The 13455-nt window shown below is 42.4% G+C and overlaps 1 protein-coding gene across 2 annotated transcripts; it reads right to left on the bottom strand.

Moving 5' to 3' along the window:
* Positions 1–433: 433 nt before the first annotated feature.
* Ap4b1 (adaptor related protein complex 4 subunit beta 1) lies at positions 434–13352 on the bottom strand. Of its 2 annotated transcripts, none has more exons than XM_052730742.1 (10): positions 12897–13352; positions 10900–11124; positions 10317–10447; positions 9605–9752; positions 7020–7516; positions 5025–5108; positions 3961–4064; positions 2080–2287; positions 1583–1864; positions 434–1169 (listed from the first exon to the last, which is right to left on the bottom strand). In XM_052730742.1, exons 1-10 carry the CDS (start codon positions 13007–13009, stop codon positions 742–744), a joined length of 2220 nt encoding a protein of 739 aa, XP_052586702.1. In that variant the 5' UTR covers positions 13010–13352; the 3' UTR covers positions 434–741. The 2 variants fall into 2 exon arrangements, with proteins under 2 accessions (XP_052586702.1, XP_052586703.1); XM_052730743.1 differs by lacking the exon at positions 12897–13352 and adding an exon at positions 12420–12880.
* Positions 13353–13455: the final 103 nt, after the last annotated feature.

Here is a 13455-nt window from a genome sequence, read left to right as displayed (position 1 = left end):
ACTTGGGGTCTGTGCATGCTAATCCAGTACTCTACAACTGAGCTACATCCTCAGTTCCTGCATGGCAGCTTTGACAGCTTGAATAATGAAGGCAATGAGTGTCACAGAAAAACATCCTGAAAGAGCTCAGAACTAAGAAAGACACACTATGTGCTGAGACACGAGAGCAAGGAACTGCTCTAGGGAAGAAGTAGATGTTAAGGCCCGGATGAAAGAGCACTCAGAGCACCGCAATAAACCAGTTTTTTGTTTTCTTCTTTGTAAACCACCCTGTCAGAATAGAGGGTGTTTCAGGAGTGGTGAGCCACAACACTGAAGAGGTACTTTAGATGCCACAGTAAGGGTTTTGGGATCCTAACCTAAAAAGCATGCCTAAAAATATAAGAACAGTTTACTGAAGAAAAAAACACCCTCAAAAATGATGACAGCTACCAATTCCCACAGGTGCCAGGTATATTTAATAAATACAACCCCTAAAATGATCAGAGAAAAATCCCCATCCTATCCTCGTCCCACCTTTACCCCTTATCAATACTACTGTGTGTAACGTTCTCCTTTAAAATGGGCTCAATCCCTGACAGGTTGGAAGGGAACAAGGGAGGAGCCTTTGGGTGAACACAAAAGCCGGGATTCCCAGACTGCCCACTCTCTGCATCTGATACGTGGACTCAGAAGCAGCTCTATGAGAAAATGGAGGAACTCTGAAAGCTGTTCACCTCACTGCAAGGCACGCAGCAGGACTCAGGATTTTATGTCTCCAACTGTTCCAATCACAGTTTCTAGCACAGCAACAAAACCGTGCAGTGCTTCAGTCCTCGCCTCAGTCTCTTTCACAGAGACCTGCATTTCTGAGTTCTCAGGCTTTAACAGTAATTCAGTTAAGAAGAGACAACCAGCATCATCCTGAGCGCTGAGGTAGGCTTTCCAGGGCTGTGCCCCAGCCTTGCTCATTGCGATGGTCTGAATGTTCACTACTTTTAGAGCCATTTGGAGAGTGTCAGGCTGGACTTCTCCCTGCCAAGGAAACACCTGTTGATGAGTAACTTTGAGGTTAAGCCATGTTTTCTCAAAATACTCAGCAGTAAGCTGGAGATTGGGGACCAGCATGAGAGCTTCAGGATCAAGAGATTCTTGTATTCCTTGTTTGTTCTCTTCAGAAATCAAGTGACCTAAAAGAGTCAGAAAGCTTTTATAAGAGATGCTCTTAATCAGCATTTTTACTTTACATTCCAAAATACCCAATGTGTTGCTGGGCATGGTGGTACCCACTTGTACTCCTAGTACTTGGGGTGGGGGATGAAAGCAGGAGGTTCAAGGCTACAAAGGAAGCCTTGGGTACACAGCCAGCTCAAGGCCATATTGTGTCTCATAAACATCAAAAGCAAAACACATTTATACTATGACTTCTGTCGTCAGATAAATGGCTTAAATAACCAAGGATGAACTCCCCTCATGCCCACAAAGGATTCAAATTCAGACAACAGTATAAAATTTAGCTACAGTATTTTACTTTCCACCAGTTACCACAAGGAGTGGTGAAAAGCTTTATCATGACGAGATGTAAAGTAAACACTATTTTTACCTGGTTTGGCCAAGGATGCATTGGGAGGTAGCTCAAGACGATGACGCTCTACCTTCTGGCATTTAGAGATAGTTGCCCAGTGGGCTTTGCCATACACTGGCACCAGTGTATTGAAATCTGAAGCCCAGCTATTCACAGGTCGTTCTGGTTGATCCTCCAAAAGTCCAAGAGAAGGGTCAGATTTAGGACTACACAGGATCTGCTTAACTTTATCAATGCCAACTAACAGGAGGCGATAATAGAAGAGACCTCGGTCTCGTACAGCCATATCCTTTTCTTCCTCTGAGAGAAAACAATGGATCAAAGAGTTAAACAAACAAACACCCTACTCTCCTCCACCCTTTGTGCCAACCATAAGAGGAGAAAAAATGAAGAAAGCAAGATTCTTTACAAAGTGTCATTTCCTTCCCAAGTCCCAGACATGATGTACCAGACAATGAAAGCTGTGAGGACTTTTAGCATGAGTCTCAGCAAGTACTATGCTCTGGGAAACCTACCTATGCAGTAATGCAATAGACGTCCCAGCATGTCCTGGCACTCTGCAGGACGCGAAAGGAAGAGGCGCATTAGTGCAGTCAGCAGCTCCATCTTAACAGCAGGAAATGTCTCTGACTTCACGTTTTCTACAAAGTCCTCCAACACATAAGGAGCATTGGATATTTTTTCTCCATGGACCCCAAGTAACCAAATAAGTGCCTGTTTCCCCTAGGAATGAGAAAATAATAAATACTTACTATGTGGCTGCCCAAACAGAGGAAACAGTACAGTCACAGGCTTTGCTTTTTCCCTAGTGCCAGCACATACACTATACCCTTTCACTGGTATTAACTTGCTGTCCTGCTCCACTACTTCTCTAAACTAAACAAGAATGAAATTCTAGTGCACATGAGCTTTGTGGTTAGGGATGCAGTGCAGTTGGCAAAATGCCGACTTAGCAGGCATAAGACCTGAGTTTGATGCCCACGCCTTTAATGCCAGCACTAAAGAGGCAGAGGCAGGCGGATCTCTGAGCTTGAGGATAGCCTGGTCTACAGATCCAGTTCCAGGACAGCCACGGCTACACAGAGAAACCCTATCTGGTGTGAGGATCACATCTATAACCCCTCACTCAGCTGATGGAGGCAGGAGGATTAGAATCCAGCGTCAAAGTCAGCTACACAGTGAGTTTGATGACAGCCTGGGCTATATAAGACACTATTCTGGGCTATGGAAGACACTATCAAAAAGAGGCAGAGAGAAAGAGAGAGAGAGAGAGAAACAAAGAAAAAATGCTATAATGCATAAAGGGAAACTCAAAACTTTCGTTAGCCTATGATGATTAAGCAATAAATAAAGCTTTCTCAGTTTGGGCCTTTTGCCCAATTTAAGGGTTTTTTTTGTTTTGTTTTTTGATTTTTCGAGACAGGGTTTCTCTGTAGCTTTGCGCCTTTCCTGGAACTAACTCTGTAGCCCAGGCTGGCCTCAAACTCACAGAGATCCGTCTGGCTCTGCCTCCTGAGTGCTGGGATTAAAGGCATGCACCACCACTGCCTGGCCCAATTTAATGTTTCTTTTTTTGTTTGTTTTTTCAACTATGTAGCTCTGGCTGTTGTGGACTTAGAATGTAGACCAAGCTGATCTCAAATTCACAGAGATCCACTAGCTTCTGCTCCCAAGTGCTGGAATCAAAAGTGAGGTTTCATGTTTCAAAAAACTACTGAAAGAATTTCTTGAAATCTTTTTATGAAAGTGATTATTAACTTAGAATATATACCAGAATCATCTGTGATGTTTCTTAAAAGCCCATCTGTCTAGGTCTCCCCACTCCTAGATATTTAACTCAGCAGGCTCTGTGGGGAGGAAGGAAACAAATTTCTGTAAAAACCCCACAAACAAAAAATACTACGCAGGCCAGACATAGAAGAGCACGTCTTTCATCCTAGCACTCAGGAGGCAGAGGCAAGGCAGTCTAGTCCATATACCGAGTACCACACCATCCAGGGCTATACAGTGAGACCCTGTGTCAAAACTTAATAAACAAAAAACCTACCACCAACAAAAATATTCCATGGTGTAAATCTCTGACTCATAATTATTCAAGAGGACAATGGTATCAAAGAATTTATAATTGAAACTATAGATAAGTCTTTTTATAATTTTTGAGTTATTTATGTCCCAAAGAGACATAAGCAAGCCTGAGTTCCTACTTGGACACAGAATCTTAAACAGTAATTAGCTTCCATTTCAGGGCTAGATACTGTCTCAGTGGTAGAAGTGTTTACCTAGCCTGAGTGTGATCCCCAGCACCACAAAACCAAACCAAATACAGACTCCACTTCAGAAGGCAGGGTCCTACAATCCCTTCTATGATTACAAGTGACAAGAGAATTACACTCTACCTCACTGTCTTGAATGTTCTCCTCACAGCCGGGCAGGGCCTGACACACAGCTTCCGTACACTGAGGGCACAACCAAACCAGGTCTCGGAAAGTCTGCACCACCACTACAATAGAGCCCAGAACACAAGAGCACAGGGTGAGAGTCCATACAGGAAAGAAGCTTAAGAAGACTCAGGTATTCAGATTAGATTTCTACCTGTATTTCTGAAAAACAGGTTTGGAGGGGTGGTTATTAATTAATTGAGAAGTGGAAGATACACATGAATTTCACACCTATCAAACTGACATGAAGGTAAGTGAACAAATAGCAAAGCGCTTTGTACATACAACACTGTGGGCAAATGTGGGGTAGTGCTGCTGACAGACACTGAACACAGTGCTGAGACTGGTGGAATGAGCAAGGTGTCTAAATGCAAGATTTAAGATGACACCCGAGACTGGCACGTGCACAAGCCTGACACAAGGCTTTGCTAAATTTTACACTGTAGGAGCCTTCTTTGCCTCACTTCAGCCCAGCCTTGGAAGCTGGGTGAAGTAAAAAGAGGGGTAAAGATAAAGAGAGCCTCCTAGTACCTTCACTATCTACAGTGCAGCCTTGTCACTCCAACAGCCAGAAGAGTCTACACTGTTAACTCTAGAGAGCCCATGCTTCTCGGACAGCAACAGATGATGATGCAAGGACATGTTTAAGCCCATATAATTGAAAGTCATTTAAGAAAAGAGATTCTTTAAACAACTACTGTTAGCTAGGTACCTGATGAAAGAAAGAAAGAAAGAAAGAAAGAAAGGAAGGAAGGAAGGAAGGAAGGAAGGAAGGAAAGAAAGAAAGAAAGAAAGAAAGAAAGAAAGAAAGAAAGAAAGAAAGAAAGAAAGGAGGGAGGGAGGGGAGGAGGGAGGGAAGGAGGAAGGAAGGAAGGAAAGGAAGGAAGGATGGAAGGAAAGGAAGGAAGGAAGGAAGGAAGGAAGGAAGAAAGAAAGAAAGAAAGAAAGAAAGAAAGAAAGAAAGAAAGAAAGAAAGAAAGAAAGAAAGAAAGAAAGGTTGATTCTAGAAAAGCAGGTATTACCCGTAGTGATGTGTTCTTGTCGGAGCCCCAGCAACTCTGTTAGAATCTGTACACACTGGTCTGTGTAAGTCTTGGCAATGCTACCTACAGAGGATGGAAAGGTGAAATTCTAGCATGTCATTCTAAAACCATTTCCCATTAGTCAGAGGCGAACACAACTTGCACACCTGTAATCCCTGAAGCCGAGATGCTGTAGCACAAGGATCACAAATTAGAGGCTAGTCTGGACTACACTAAACTATGGTTTAAAAATGAAAAACAAGCCTTGCGGTGGTAGTGGTGGTGGCACAGGCCTTTAATCCCAGCACTCGAGAGGCAGAGCCAGGTGGATCTCTGTGAGTTTGAGACCAGTCTGGTCTACAGAGTGAGTTCCAGGACAGCCAAGGCTACACAGAGAAACCCTGTTTTGAAAAACCAAAAAAAAAAAAAAAAAAAAAAGAAAAGAAAAACAAAAAAGACAACAATGTTTATGTCTATCTTCTCTGTCAACTTGACTGGATTTACAACCATCATGGAAACACACCTATAGGTATGTCTGTAAAAGTGTTTCCACAAAGGTTTATCTGAAAAGAGGGGACTCATCCTGAATGTGGAAGTCACCATCATGTGGGTTGGGATCCCAGAATGAATTAAAAGGAAACGTGAATTTAGCACCAGCATTCATCCTTCTCTACTTCCTGAATGAAGCAATATGACCAACTGCCTCACACTCCTGCCATGTTGGACTGCAGCCCCGAAGACAGTAAGCCAACATAAATTATTCTTTTTTTTTAAAGATTTATTTATTTATTATGTACACAGAAGAGGGCACCAGATCTCATTACAGATGGTTGTGAGCCACCATGTGGTTGCTGGGAATTGAACTCAGGACCTCTGGAAGAGCAGTCAGTGCTCTTAACCTCTGAGCCATCTCTCCAGCCCAAATTCTTCTCTCCTAAGCAGCGTCATATCAGGCATTTTGGTCATAGGAACAAGAAAAATAATTAATACAATAACCAAAGACATCTTTAAAAGAAAAAAAAATCACTAATTACAATAAAGTAAGAATCTAAGTTCACTGAGGCACAGTGAACTATGGTTAAAATAAAATAAGTTTTTTTCAACTGACCTAAAGAAACTTTAAGGAAAAGAAAAAAAAAATCCCCATAGCACAAGGCTGAAAGCACAATAACAAAGTACGGGATGCAGTTGTGGTGTGTTCGTTTGAGACAGGCTCTTGCTATACCACGTAGGGTGACCTTGAACTTGTGATTCTCTTGAGTGCTGGAATCACAGGCACATACCACATTTGACTGAGGCACCCTTCTGGATGCAACACACCTGAATAGGAATACTACTGCTGGAGAGATGTGACAGCAATCTTTTAAGTCTAAGAATTTTTATTATCTTTCAAATATGAGGTTCCTCATGCTCCTCTATTTAGTGTTAGCTCTCTCAATCTTGTTTGTCCACTGTTTTCATCCTTTGACTCTTTCAAGCCTTTTGGGTTCCAGACTAAGCAGTCAGAAAATCTCTAAAATTAAGGAATTATTCTATGTTGGTCTATACTTAGCACTATATTGCCCATAATGGAAGCAGAGGATTTTTAGTCAAGAGAGTTGGGTGCCATTCAGTTTGGAAACTCTATGATCTTTTGGCTACTTAGTGACCTTTTTTTTGTACCTAAGTTTCTTCATCTTTAAAGTAAGTACACACTATTTTTGACTGCCTTACAAGACCATAAGATGATATACATAAAAACATTTTGGATAGAAGATAGCATAAAGACAGTACAAATTGTTAAACGTTGTTGTCCGAGTTACCTGTATTGTCTACCTTGAGAAACATCTGCCTTGATTTAAAACAAAACAACTCTTTGACCCAAAATTCATGATACTCGGTCTCTGAAACAAGATTCATTTACTACTGTCCTCTATGGTTTCCCTGACTACACGTTTTTTTTTTTTAAGCTGGCTGAACTGGGGTCACAAGAAAAAAAAGCAGCAGGTACTTTACCTATGGCAAAGATGGCAGCCTGTGCAAAGTCAGCAGACACATCCGTGCAGTACCCTCGAAGCTCTTCTAGAACCTGCTGCACGTTCTCATCATTCACCAGTTCACACAGCACTTCCACCTTCTGTAGCTTGATATAGTGGGGTTCCGAGTAAGAGCAAAAAAACTTTTTGTAGTGACTGCTGAAGTGACCTGGCAAACTGTGCAAGACTTGGCGGACGTGACAGAGAGCAGCAAAACAGAGCTCACGGCTCTCTGAAGAACAGGCAGCCAGCAAGGGTCCCTTGACTCGTACAAGCACATCAGTTTGTACATGGGGGAACTTTTTTGCCAAGATCAGGAAGAGTTTGGTGGCTCCCATCACCACACCTGTGCTGCTGCTCTTGAGATAGCTGTCCAACAAATTGAGAATATCAAACAGCTCCTCCTCACCTCGGGGTTGGTAGCGGAGCAGAAAGTGCAATACTTCAGCCTGGCCCCATTGATCCAGTTTGGACATTCTGTCGAAAATGAAAACAAAGGAACTATTTTAATAACAAATGGAACATTCTCCATACAACTACCATAAACCAAATAGCTGTTCATCATAACAAAAGGGGGAGAGAATTCTTAAAATAGATTATGCCATGATCAAATTCTTTTTGCACTTTAAAACATAAATTTTACAGTCCACAACAAAGGCTGTTTAGATGGCTCAATGAGGAAAGGCATTTGTTTCCAAGCCTGTCTACCTAAGTTCATTCTCCAGAACACACATGGTAGAAGAAAGAAATGATTCCCAAAGTTGTCCTCTGACTTCTACACATATGCCATGGCACATGCTTACACGGACACACAGACACAACACACACACACACACACACACACACACACACACACACAATAATAATAACAATGAGGTTTTTGTTTTTTGTTTTTTTTAATTCTAAGGGGGCTGGAGATATGGCTCAATGGGTAAGAACATGTACTACTCGTCCACAGGATATGAGTTTGATCACCAGCAAACAACCATATCAGGTGGCTGGCAATCACCTATAACTCCCACTCCAGGAGGATCCAACCCCTCTGGCCTTTGGGGGCATCTACTTTCACATGCACACATCTACACACATACAAACACACACACATGCACATACACACAATTAAAAATCAAACATTAATCTTAAAAAGAAATTCCAAGACAACTTGATGGTACAAGTGCATACCTGTCTAGATACGATCAATATATATCAGATCCAGAGTCTCTGAATTAATTTTTTTCCAGTACTGGAGACTGAACCCAGGGATCATACATGCTAGCAAGTATTGGGTTTTTGTTGTTTTGTTTTTGTTTGTTTTTTTCCAGACAGGGTTTCTCTGTGTAGCCTTGGTTGTCCTGGAACTTGCTTTATAGACCAGGCTGGCCTTGAACTCACAGAGATCCACCAGCCTCTGCCTCCCAAGTGCTGGGATTAAAGTGTGTGACACCACACCTATTTCTAGCAAATATTTTACTGCTGAACTATATTATACCTCTAATTTCATATTTTCTATATTTTTTCCAAGGTTTATTTATTTTTATTTATGTGTATGAGTATTTTGCCTACATTTAAGTGTACTGCATGTGGGCCTGGTCCCCTAGGAGGTCAGCAGAGGGTGTTGGGTCATAGGTAGTTGTGTGCTGTGGGATGTCTTTCTGTACGCTATGAATATGTGTTGCTCTCACTGGTTGATAAATAAAGCTGTCTGGCCAATGGTGAGGCAGAATAAGGTTAGGTGGTACATTCAAACTAATGGGATGGGAAGATAGAGATGAAGGGTAGAGTTGGGGGAGATGCCAGCCTGCTGCCCAAGAAGCAACAAGATGCCAGTAGACTGATAACACCACATCCACATGGCAACATATAGACTAATAGAAATGGGTTGATTTAAGATGAAAGAACTAGCTAGCAAGAAGCCCGAGCCATAGGCCATACAGTCTGTAATTAATATAAGCCTCTGAGTGATTATTTTAAGTGGCTGTGAGAGCTCGGGTGGGAGAGATTTGTCCGAACTGTGGGTCTAGGCGGGACCAAGGAACTTCCCCTACAGTTGTGAGTCACCATGTGGGTGCTGGGAATTGAACCTGGGTCCTCTGGAAGAGCAGTCAGTGCTCTTAACCACTGAGCCATCTCTCCAAGACCCCAGATTTTCTAAATTTTAAGGTAAATGGCTTAGTCTTGGGGGCATAATAGGTACTACAGAACGAATGTCTCTCCACAGCTTGTTTCTACCATCTTTACATATTAAGAAAAGTTAGTCAGATAAAAGAACTTCTCTCAATGAAATATGAGGAAATTAATAATTACAGTAAACTTGAAGTCTAGGCTGGCAAAATGGCTCAGTGGGTAAAAGTGTGTGCTGTGTAAGCCTGATGATTTGAGCTCTATTGGAACCCACATGAAAATGGAAGGAGAGAATCAGCTCCTCTAAGTTTCTACTGACCTTCATACTTTAAACCCAAATCACCAGCCCCATCCATCATACACAATAATAAAGTAAGACTTAGTTTAATTCATCAACAAGATCTAACCATGATTCATATCTCATAATAAAAAGAGCATCCAAACCTATTTAAGAGATGGTGTGCAATGGGCTTATTAATGACAACACCTCCTTCCTGTTTCAAAATTTCCTCTAGAGACCTCAGGCAGTTCACAACCACAATTGGATCCTGGTCACGCAGGAGACTGTATAACTCATTGACCAGAGCACCATCTAAAACAAAGACCAAAGATTACAAATCAAGGAAAACTTGAGTCATATGGATAGAACCAGAGGAACAGCTCTGGGCAGAAAAAGCTATGTCTCTGCTAATACAAAAACAAAACCGAAATAAAAACAAAAACCAAAGGCAAAAACAAACAACATCATTTTCAGTATCAGACAGGACACACAAATTAAGAAATTAATTTCAGCCGGGCGGTGGTGGCGCACGCCTTTAATCCCAGCACTCGGGAGGCAGAGCCAGGCGGATCTCTGTGAGTTCGAGGCCAGCCTGGACTACCAAGTGAGTCCCAGGAAAGGTGCAAAGCTACACAGAGAAACCCTGTCTCGAAAAAAAAAAAAAAGAAAAAAAAAAAGAAATTAATTTCTTTCAAAGGCTGAAAAGAGAAGCTAAAACAAAAAACATGAAAAAAAAAAAAGCAAGCATCTGATTTAGAAAGACATGCATAGTCATGGAGACACATTATTATTTTCTACCAAGCAAGACAGTTTTTTCTTCCAAAATTACACACACAATAGAGACAAATACATATTGAGCATGGCAGATGATCTTACCCACTTCAGAGTCTTCATGAAGATTATGCATCTTGGCACAGCCAAGGACTGCCACTCTTCTGACATAGGAAGCCTTATCCCGCAGACCATTAAGGACAGGCTGTTGGATATACTCCTGCACACCAGGCATCCTAAAGAAACATCCTAGAGTCAGGCAGATCTTGAAATACTAGCTTTGACATAATTAAGCTCTTCTTCAATTAACAGGTTTAGTTTAAGTATGATTTAATAATTCATGTTTGAATGTATATCTATTAGATCACAAGAAATTGGAGAAAGCCTCTATTAAATTTAAAAAGCCATAATTTGACTTTTTGTTTGGAATAATGCTGCAGAGCCAGCACAAATTGTTATAGTAATAACTGATTATCTTTAACTGAAACTCAGAACTATTTTACCAAGATAAAGGAAACCACTTTTAATAAAACCATTAGACACAGTTTAGAAGGTCAAAGCAATGGCTGAAAATTTGAGTTCAAGGAAGAACAGTACTTTCCTTAGTATTAGGGAGCTTAAGCTGTTTTCATTAAGAATCTGCTAATTCATCAGCCACTGAGGACCAGACAGGGGGTAAAGTGCTCACCTGAGGCTACACATGCTCCGGAGTGCCAGTCCTCGCACCATTGGGTTGGGGTCTGAGCAGTCTTTACATAGTGTATTGATGGCCAAGAGCGCCAGATCTGGTTTCAAAGGTGCATATGTGCCCATATACAGATAAACCAACTTTTTCTGAACAATATCTACAGTGGCACTGGCCTTCACCATTTCCATGAAAACACCAGACATGTCCAAGCCCTGAGTCATATGCCTATAAGGAATATACAGAGCAGAAAGAAGTAAAACACACAATCTCCAATCTGTAAGAGGAGTTTTATTTATATACATTCTGGTTATCTAACTAAATTATGATCTTTCAGAGAGGTATAGTTGGGTCTACCTTGTCTATTACATCACACAAAACTTCCTATTATGGGCCTGCAACTGTTGCTCTATGAGTTCAGCACTGTTGAATCCTTAGTACATTCCAATGAAATGATATGGGGATGGTACATTCAACTTTAATATTTCAGAGATATGATATGGGGACATCTTTTGAAGGTACAGGCTGGAGAGGGAGCTAGTATTTTGTTGCTCTTGCAAATGAGCTGGGTTCAGTTTCCAGCACCCACATGGTAGCTCATAACCATCCATAACTACAGTTCCAGGGGATCTGATGCCTTCTGACATACATAGGCACCAAGCATACACGTGGTGTACTAACATATGCAGGAAAAACACTCATACATATGCATTTTTTTTAAAAAGTAAAAATAAAAAGCCAGGCATGGTGATGTACAACTACAATCTGAGCACTTGGGAGGCATAGGCAGGTGGACCTCTGTGAGTCTGAGGCCAGACTGGTCAGCATAGTGAGTTCCCAGGACAGCCAGGGCTGTCTGGAGCAAAATAAAACCAAACAGAGCAGAGGTAGCTTCAGATGTTTAGGAATTCAATATCAACTAAGAAGCCAGCCAAGAACATCACTGATTTCAAACCTCCAGTGTAAAGTACTTGAATAATGCACAGAACACAGACCAAGAAGATCCACGTCCACATGCTGCTGTGGCAGTCAGAAAACACTTCTTCACAGAATAGCTAAATGACCAGCTCACAAGGCAAATGTGATACAGTTAATGATACATGCCATAAGGCACGAACAAGAACTGAACATTCATTTTGTTCCTTGGGTGACATGATAAAGAGTTTGGACTTCATTTCACTGATTATGTTTCTAATGTGAAACCAAACTATTATATAGAATCAGCTAAGATGTTTATTTAAAACACAGTCCCTGGATTCTATCTCATCCTAACAAAATCAGAATCAATCCCTAGAGGTCACACTTTTTCAAAAGCATCCCAAGGGACTTTTGTCTCTACTAACATTTTTGAGCTATAGCTACAGATTATGTATTCAAATGTATATAATAGAAAAATCCTAACAGAAGTGAGGAGACAAGGTCACTTATTAATAAACTACCAAAATAAGCTTTGGTAATGTTGGCCTGAGCCAACACTACAGTATTAATAACGAAGAGTGAATATTTAGAATTTTTCATACTACCTGACACTTGAAGTGAAGGGTAGTGCCGTCAAAGTTGACTATCATGCTTAGTGGGATGCCTGGTGACATTTGTAACACAAATCCAGGCAAAATAGCAGGTTTGAGGAGGAGAAGAATGCTGGTACTATTTTGGCCCTATCTTTGAAGAACTATCCAGGTAAAAATGCCAGGCAAGCAGAGGGACATATAGGTCTGAATCTTACAAAAATGGAGAGCTGTACTAAGTAAGTCATTGCACCAGGGGTCAGCGGCAGAACTGCTGAAGTCTGTGACATGAAGGAAACCTCTCAGCTGGGTAGGGAGACCGAAGTGACAATGCAAGAAATGCAGTCTCAAGGCCAAAAGATACAACTGCCATGTGTGAAGGTTCATGGACTTTTTCAGAGCGGTGGCCGGTGGAGAGCCCTGAGGAGGGTTAAAAGCAGGGCAGGGTGGGGAAGGTGGAGGCGGGAGTTAGAATTCTTGGGTTGGTGATACCTAATAACTCGCTGGATGACATTCCGGTAGCGCAGCCTATCAGCCTGAGTGTGAGGGTTACACAGAGCCTTCTTCAGTTCCTTCACCACGTCCTCGGAGCCAAGGTATGGCATCTTCGCCAACAGTCACGGGACAGTTTCCACAGACCCGTGGGGAACTCGTGGGCTCCTTCTAGTCCTGAGGTGGGAGCCTGAGTGAAGGAAACGTGGTCAGCGACAACACTAAAGGCGAGGTTGTCACTCGGCAGTGCCTGGCCAGAGCGGACCGTATACTTCACCCCGCGGGCCTCCAGCGAGCCCGGGCCTTGGCCCTTCAGGCGCCGACCCGAGCCCCGCGGGCCGTTCGCTCTGCCCAGCACATCTCCTCAGCTATCTCTAGGCCCGGTGAGGCATTCGCTACCCCACCAGCGAGAGGCAGACCTAGTACAGCCTTCCCATTCAGGCCTAGCCGCCGAGGCCATCACACAACGGCCCAGCCAGCTTCCTGCGGAAGTCCCGCCCCCTCGCCCTGACACTTCCCTGAGCCCCTGCCCTAGTGGCGCCGAGCGCCGAGCGCAGGC

Source organism: Peromyscus californicus, unplaced genomic scaffold (genome assembly GCF_007827085.1).
Source record: "Peromyscus californicus insignis strain IS unplaced genomic scaffold, ASM782708v3 Scaffold_9__1_contigs__length_137607984, whole genome shotgun sequence".
In the NCBI taxonomy this organism is placed as follows: domain Eukaryota; kingdom Metazoa; phylum Chordata; class Mammalia; order Rodentia; family Cricetidae; genus Peromyscus; species Peromyscus californicus.
The sequence above is the reverse complement of the archived record's forward strand: the minus strand, read 5'-3'. Positions and strand labels throughout refer to the sequence as shown.

Coding starts and splice junctions, on each gene's coding strand:
- Ap4b1 (XM_052730742.1), bottom strand. CDS start 13,009: ATGCCATACCTTGGCTCCGAGGACGTGGTGAAGGAACTGAAGAAGGCT. Junction 5,109..7,019: donor GGCTGCCATCTTTGCCATAG/GTAAAGTACCTG, acceptor CATCCTCTGTAG/GTAGCATTGCCAAGACTTAC. Junction 2,288..3,960: donor AGAACATTCAAGACAGTGAG/GTAGAGTGTAAT, acceptor TCTCATTCCTAG/GGGAAACAGGCACTTATTTG.